The 8,574-nt window shown below is 31.6% G+C and overlaps 1 protein-coding gene across 1 annotated transcript; it reads left to right on the top strand.

Annotated features, from left to right (window-relative positions):
* The first annotated feature begins 4,205 nt into the window (after positions 1-4,205).
* Positions 4,206-6,730, top strand: LOC131803663 (activity-regulated cytoskeleton associated protein 2-like). The gene is made up of 2 exons (XM_059125103.1): positions 4,206-4,773; positions 6,603-6,730. The coding sequence occupies exons 1-2, from the start codon at positions 4,206-4,208 to the stop codon at positions 6,728-6,730; spliced, it is 696 nt and encodes a 231-aa protein (XP_058981086.1).
* Positions 6,731-8,574: the final 1,844 nt, after the last annotated feature.

Genomic DNA, 8,574 nt, shown 5'->3' on the forward strand with positions numbered 1-8,574 from the left:
GACGAACTGTCAGTCAGCCAGCCGTCCAACTTTCCTGTCATTCCATAGAATATTCTGCACGCATCTATTGACATTCGAGCGATGTTTTAACGAATTTTTAACTCTTTTGCCTCTCCCTTTCTCTCTCTCTCTCTCTCCACACTTCCACCTTCCATCCAGACTTGGGATGTTCTCGACAGCTCTTCCCAGGTTATGGAAAATCAAAAGAAAAATTATTCTCCACATTTAATGGTTGGAAAATTGTTGGATGTTTTTCCTTATTGTTGTTGTTGTGTAATGCTAGACACATTCCATACCGAACAAATACAACAAAAACAAAGAACGAACCCTCTGAAAATCATAGAATATGCAATGAGTACGAGCCAACAAGAAAAACAACAATTTGTTGCATTCAACAAGAACAGCAACACAAAATAACAACAACTGCAACAACAACAATGTACACCAAAAGAATTCCAAATCGTGGAAAAGATGAGAAGCAGATGATGTTTAATGGTGTTTTTCCTGGCGTTCTCTGGTGAGTGTTACTTCATACACAGACACACACACATACATACATGCATATAATAGTTGTAATATGCAATTACACTCAGAGAAAAAATGCTAGAGGTCTGAACTCGACGTTCTATGCAAAGACATTTAAGCAAGTTTTTTTCTCGCGGGTAAAACATACTTGTGAGAGGGAGTGCTCGAAGAGCAGGAGTTTTATACGAAGTTTACTTCCCACTCATTTGCCATATGTGAAAGAGCTTTGGAGTCACTCCTGTTCGAAAAAAAAGGGTGCGAGTTTAAATGCTCGAAATAGAATAAGAATTTACTAAAATAGTAAAATCGAGAGAAAAAACTAGTTTAGGTTTTTTTAAAAATATTTATTTAAAGGACCAACGAATCGGTGAATTAAAAAAATATTTCTTCAAATGACCGAAAAAAAAAATATTTTTGAATTTTTTAAAAAAATAAAATATTTTTTTCAAAGTATCAACCGACGTGGATTTTTAAAAAAATATTTTTTTCAAAAGACCAACAGACGTGGATTTTTTAAAAAAATATTTTTTTCAAAAGACCAACAGACGTGGATTTTTTAAAAAAATATTTTTTTCAAAAGACCAACAGACGTGGATTTTTTAAAAAAAATATTTTTTTCAAAAGACCAACAGACGTGGATTTTTTAAAAAAATATTTTTTTCAAAAGACCAACAGACGTTGATTTTTTAAAAAAATATTGTAAAATATTTTTATAGAAGAACAACAGGCCTGGATTTTTTTAAAAATATATTTTTTTAAAGAACAACAGGCCTGGATTGTTTTTTAAAAATATTTTTTGCTAAAGAACAACAGGCCTGGTTTTTTTTTTTTTTAAATAACTTTTTTGAAGAACAAGAGGCCTGGATTTTTTAAAAAATATTTTTTCAAAGGACAAACAGACGTGGATTTTTTAAAAGAATATTTTTCAAAAGAACAACAGACGTGGATTTTTTAAAAGAATATTTTTTTAAAAGAACAACAGACGTGGATCTTTTAAAAAATATTTTTGAAAAAAAGAACAACAGACGTGGATTTTTTAACAAAAATATTTTTTCAAAAGAACAACAGACGTGGATTTAAAAAAAAATATTTTTCAAAAGAACAACAGACGTGGATTTAAAAAAAATATTTTTCAAAAGAACAACAGACGTGGATTTAAAAAAAATATTTTTCAAAAGAACAACAGACGTGGATTTAAAAAAAAATATTTTTCAAAAGAACAACAGACGTGGATTTAAAAAAAAATATTTTTCAAAAGAACAACAGACGTGGATTTAAAAAAAAAATATTTTTCAAAAGAACAACAGACGTGGATTTAAAAAAAAATATTTTTCAAAAGAACAACAGACGTGGATTTAAAAAAAAATATTTTTCAAAAGAACAACAGACGTGGATTTAAAAAAAAATATTTTTCAAAAGAACAACAGACGTGGATTTAAAAAAAATATTTTTCAAAAGAACAACAGACGTGGATTTAAAAAAAAATATTTTTCAAAAGAACAACAGACGTGGATTTAAAAAAAAAAAAACAAATATTTTTCAAAAGAACAACAGACGTGGATTTTTTAAAAAAATATTTTTTTTTCAAAAGAACAACACACGTGGATTTTTTTAAAAAATATTTTTCTTCAAAAGAACAACAGAGGTGGATTTTTTAACAAATATTTTTTTCAAAGATCCAACAGATGTGGATTTTTAAAAAAATGTTTTTCTTCAAAAGAACAACAGACGTGGATTTTTTAAATAAAAACATTTTTCTTCAAAAGAAGAACAGCCGTGGATTTTTTAAAAAATATTTTTCTTCAAAAGAACAACAGACGTGGACTTTTTAAAAAATATTTTGAAAGGTCCAACAGACGTGGATTTTTTAAAAAATATTTTTTGAAAGGTCCAACAGACGTGGATTTTTTAAAAAATATTTTTTGAAAGGTCCAACAGACGTGGATTTTTTAAAAAATATCTTTTTTCAAAGGATAACAAATGTGGATTTTTTAAAAAATGTTTTTTCAAAGGAACAGCAAACGTAAATTTTTTAAAAAATATTTTTTCAAAGGACTAGCAGACGAGGATTTTTTAAAAAATATTTTTTCAAAGGACCAGCAGACGTGGATTTTTTAAAAAATATTTTTTTCAAAAGACCAACAGACGTGGATTTATTAAAAAATAAATATTTAAAAGACCGAAAGACGTTGATTTTTTAAAAAAAATATTGTAAAATATTTTTATAAAAGAACAACAGGCCTGGATTTTTAAAAAAATATTTTTTTTCAAAAGACCAACTGACGTGGATTTTTTAAAAAATATTTTTTCTCAAAAGACCGAAAAACGTTGATTTTTAAAAAAAATATTGTAAAGTATTTTTATAAAAGAACAACAGGCCTGGATTTTTTTTTAAAAAATATTTTTTTAAAGAACAACAGGCCTGTATTGTTTTTTAAAAATATTTTTTGCTAAAGAACAACAGGCCTGGATTTTTTTAAAAAATATTTGTTAAAAGAACAACAAGCCCGGATTTTTTAAAAAATATTTTTTCTAAAGAACAACAGGCCTGGATTTTTTAAAAAATATTTGTTAAAAGAACAACAGGCCCGGATTTTTAAAAAAATATTTTTTTCAAAGGCCCAGCAGACGTTGATTTTTTTAAAAAAAATAATTTAAAAAAAACAACAGACGCGGATTTTTTAAAAAATATTTTTCAAAAGAACATCAGACGTCAATTTTTTTTTAAAAAAATATTTTTTCAAAAGTGGATTTTTTTAAAAAATATTTTTCAAAATTGGATTTAAAAAAAAATATTTTTTTCAAAAGAGGATTTTTTAAAAAAATATTTTTCAAAATTGGATTTTAAAAAAAAATATTTTTTTCAAAAGTTGTAGAGCGATCTTACATTATATATTTATTTTGTTTATTTTTATTAATTTATCGTTAACATTTATAATCATATTTATTTATCTTTATACCTATTTTGCAATTGTAATGCTTTCGTCAATCCTTACTAAAGCGTTTTGATTCACTGTGCAACATTGTTATGATTAGTTTTTCTACCTGCTTCAGTGGACTTTGTTAAAGTTGTAACGTATATTCCAAACACATTGAGTGATCGAACGAACGAAGGGTTACAATGTAACAGTTATTGAGATGCGTTCGATCACTGATTGAGTTTTTCTTTGTTGTCTCTTTTGTGCTTTGCTAAGTTAACGTAAAGAGCTTTCACTTGTTTATTTAACAATAGAGTCGTTTAAATTGTAAACGATCGATATGTTTGGAAAAAAGCTTTGTTTGGATGGCTATAAAAGAGCGAAGGTTTAATGCGCCGGACCTTGATTCTCTTATAGACAATCCATAAGGTAAGAACTAAGTCTTCTTGGAAACACGATTGTGTGGCCGGTTGGCTTATTCTTCCGAAGCTAATTACATAGAATACTTGGTGAAAGCGATGGCAGTCCCTTGTATTCATGTTTGAGGCATATGGACCAATTGTCAAAAATGTAAGATTTATTTTCAATAAAGAATTTTTATAACGATTTTATGTAGAAAACCTTGGTGTATTTTATTTGGAATTGGAACCGGAAATCTACACACCAAACCCTGCTACATAATTGGCGCCCAACTTTTATTTTATATATAAAATTTTTATGGAAATTCCTGAAACCCCACGAAGAAGTCCACGCCTAAAAATCATGACCAGTGCATCTTTAACAACTGAGCAATTTGAGACGTTAGTAAAAGCTGTAGCTGCAGCTAATGTAAAAGTTGGAACTTTTAGCCATTGTTCAGCTCGCTATAATGGTGAAAAAGATTCGACCAAGCTTGAGGAGTTCATCTCGGCTATCACAACTTTCAAAACTGTGGAAAATATTGGAGATATGGAAGCCATTAATAGTATGCCAATGCTGTTGTTGGGTGATGCTTCCGAGTGGTGGAGTGGCGTGAAGTCGAAAGCTAAGAAATTTGATGATGTGGTGAATATGCTGCGTGATTCCTTTTGCCCAGCAAAGCCGGCATGGCGCATATATGCGGAAATTTGTGAAGGAAAGCAGCAGAAGAATGAAGCCACAGATGTGTTCATTAGGAAGAAGAGGGCGTTATTCGCTAAACTTCCAAAAGTTCCGTCGGAAAATGACCAAATCGACATCCTGTTTGGAATGCTTCATGTCCAGATTCGTGAACGAGTTATTCGTCATAAGGTGGCAAATTTCGACGAATTGCTCAAGGATGCACGAGAAGCTGAAGATTCCCTAAACGAGCGTAGAGCGATCTTACATTATATATTTATTTTGTTTATTTTTATTAATTTATCGTTAACATTTATAATCATATTTATTTATCTTTATACCTATTTTGCAATTGTAATGCTTTCGTCAATCCTTACTAAAGCGTTTTGATTCACTGTGCAACATTGTTATGATTAGTTTTTCTACCTGCTTCAGTGGACTTTGTTAAAGTTGTAACGTATATTCCAAACACATTGAGTGATCGAACGAACGAAGGGTTACAATGTAACAGTTATTGAGATGCGTTCGATCACTGATTGAGTTTTTCTTTGTTGTCTCTTTTGTGCTTTGCTAAGTTAACGTAAAGAGCTTTCACTTGTTTATTTAACAATAGAGTCGTTTAAATTGTAAACGATCGATATGTTTGGAAAAAAGCTTTGTTTGGATGGCTATAAAAGAGCGAAGGTTTAATGCGCCGGACCTTGATTCTCTTATAGACAATCCATAAGGTAAGAACTAAGTCTTCTTGGAAACACGATTGTGTGGCCGGTTGGCTTATTCTTCCGAAGCTAATTACATAGAATACTTGGTGAAAGCGATGGCAGTCCCTTGTATTCATGTTTGAGGCATATGGACCAATTGTCAAAAATGTAAGATTTATTTTCAATAAAGAATTTTTATAACGATTTTATGTAGAAAACCTTGGTGTATTTTATTTGGAATTGGAACCGGAAATCTACACACCAAACCCTGCTACAAAGTGGATTTTTTAAATGAATGACTAACAGATGTAGATTTTTTAAAATATATATTTTCAAAGAATCAACCGACGTGGCTTTTTTAAAAAATATTTTTTTCAATGACCAACAGACGTGATTTTTTTTAAAAATGTTTTTTTCAAAGATCCAACAGACGTGGATTTTTTAAAAAAATAGTTTTTCAAAGAATCAACAGACGTGGATTTTTTAAAAAATATTTTTTTTTCAAAGGTCCAACAGACGTGGATTTTTTAAAAAATATTTTTTTTCAAAGGTCCAACAGACGTGGATTTTTTAAAAAATATTTTTTTTTCAAAGGTCCAACAGACGTGGATTTTTTAAAAAATATTTTTTTTCAAAGGTCCAACAGACGTGGATTTTTTAAAAAATATTTTTTTAAAGGACGTGGGTTTTTAAAAAAAAATATTTTTACAATTTTTTTTAAAAAATATTTTTACAATTTTTTTTAAAAAATATTTTTACAAAAGAAAAACAGGCCTGAAAAAATAACTTTACAAAAGACAAACAGGCCTAGATTTAAAAAAAAATATTTTTTTCTAAAGAAAAACAGGCCTGGATTTAAAAAAATATATTTTTTTAAGAAAAACAGGCCTGGATTTTTTAATAAAAATATTTTTCAAATGAGCAACAGGCGTGGATTTTAAAAAATAAATTTTTTTGGAGGAGTGTTGTCATAGAATCAAACCTGCGAAATGAAATTCAGGCGAGTTTCATTCTCTAATCAAATTTAAGCGGGAATACTCTTAGGAGTAGAAAGAAATCGATTGGCTGTAAAACTCTCTCGAAAACGAGCAGTTTCTACTCTCTTCGAAAAAACAATAGAGTGAAGAGTAAACCTCGTAATAAACTCGCGCTCTTCAAGTACTCCCTATCGCGCGGAAGTTTCACTCGAGAATAAAAAGTTGATTTTTAAATGTCTTGGAAGACCTCTTTAGAAGTCCTCTCTTAGAAGTACCCAATTTCTTCTTCTAAATAGGAAAATATGCAAAGATTCTTTAAAGAAAGATCATTTCTTCTTTGGGAAAACTTCAACTCCTTGCCTTTGTTTGAGTGTAAGGCATTAACCCTTTCCCTCACCCCACAGCCTCGCCCCACACTTTGGAATGTTGTTGTTCGATGATGATGATGATGATGATGATAATGATTCTGATGATGACGACTATGATGACGCTGAGTGTTATTGAACTGTGTGGCGTTGTTGGTGTGATGTAGTGCGGTAGCTGCTGCCATGGTTGGCGTTGGATGATGATGCTGCAACAAATGCAGCATTCTATTGGACGTCATACCATCCAGCATCCATATACGAAGCTATCATCATCTCCACTCATGCCACCCAAAAACATGGATAAAGATGTATTCATATATGTATGTATGAGTATGTGTGTATATATGTATCTTTGTTTTAGCTCTCTCTGTATTCTTCATATTTTTTAGGGGGTTAAGGTTAAAGCAAGATTTTTGCGTTAGGTTAGTTATTTGCTCCCCTCAATTGTTGGGTTGCCTACTCTCTTTTCTGGGAGAGTTGGCTCTCTCTCTCGCATGTCATAACTAACGGTTTGCCTAAATGAATTTGGGGGCCTAGAGAAAGAAATGAGTCGTTGCATGGGTGGCTCCCACAAATATGGGAGATGATTTTCTCCGAAAATACACATTCTCCCAAAAAAATTGTGCGAGAGAACGTTTTGTATTATGGCTGGTCTAATGGTCTCCCATGTTGTTGTATATATTAGCAAATGAGAGGAAAGCATCTGGTCTTTGGAATTTTGTATGCACCTAGAGCATAGATGCCCAATGTAATAGTGTTGGTGAGAGCGACAAAATAACACTGGAAGAAACGATTTTTCTATTCATTTTATTTAGTCGTCAACGGGATAGCGACGAAAGCATATGTGTGGCGGGTGTCGTCATTTTTTTTCTTTTTCTATGAAATGTAAAATTAATGAATATACATGTTTTAGTAATACTCTTGATAAATGCATTTATTTAAGTAGTTTCAAAATGTTTTTTTAAATTATATTTCTTATTTTTTTTAATGTCTTATAACATATAAAACATTGCATATCATCAAAAGCATTTTGTATCATAAAATACTTTTCAAATGACATCATTGACATATCGCAATAATTTTCAGTTTATGTGTTCACTAACAGCAGTCTCGATTACGATTAAATTTTAATATTACACAGAACTTCTGCCTGTGTAGCTTGTCTCTCCCACTCATATTTCTGCTTTCCTATTGGTTGATTGGCGATCAAACAAAAGAGCGTAAGAATACGTGTGAGTTGAAATTGCTGAAATCAGCCACTACTGGGCATCTATAACCTAGAGCAATGCATTTTATCATGAATACATAAAGAAAAAGAGAGAGAGAGGGAGTAAGAGAGCAAATGTGTATGCATTACAGGGTGCATCATAAAAACCCATTTCAGAACGGCAGCCAAATAACACCAAACAAAACAGACCTCCGACTGAATGTGCAATATTAAAAATAACTTCATGTGTCATCTCCATCGTCATCCACAGAAGTCTTTGGTGGTGGCTGATGCTGCTGCAGCTTCGGTATAACAAAAATATGGCTGCCAACCCCACTCAGTGTTACTGACCTTGCATAATAATGCAATTTTTGTGCAATTTTGCTTAGGGGAGGTTAAAACCGCACACACACACACATGCACTCAGCCATCCAGAGATGCCACACACGTTCGCACAGACACCAACATCTCGACAACAAACATCCTGCTATAATGGCTTCTTGCAACAAAATTTTAATATAATTTTGTTGTAATTCCCAATCCTCGTTCCCTTTCTTTGGGGAGCCCTTGCCAGGCTAGTAATGCGTCTAGAGTGTATTTTTTTTATGCTACTCTGCAATTATCCTTTGCTTCCTTTCACAAAATTCCCTAGCTGCATTAGTTGCCAGTGACAAAGAGAGCGGATGGGGGAAGGGAAGTTGAATGAATCTGTCGACATTGCCTCCGTCGCTCGCTCTCTATCCTGCCATAGCTTCAATTATTTTCATTTGTTGACTAAGGTAAAGGACTGAATGTCACTTGATT

The sequence above is a fragment of the Musca domestica genome, unplaced genomic scaffold (assembly GCF_030504385.1).
Source record: "Musca domestica strain aabys unplaced genomic scaffold, Musca_domestica.polishedcontigs.V.1.1 32, whole genome shotgun sequence".
NCBI lineage: Eukaryota > Metazoa > Arthropoda > Insecta > Diptera > Muscidae > Musca > Musca domestica.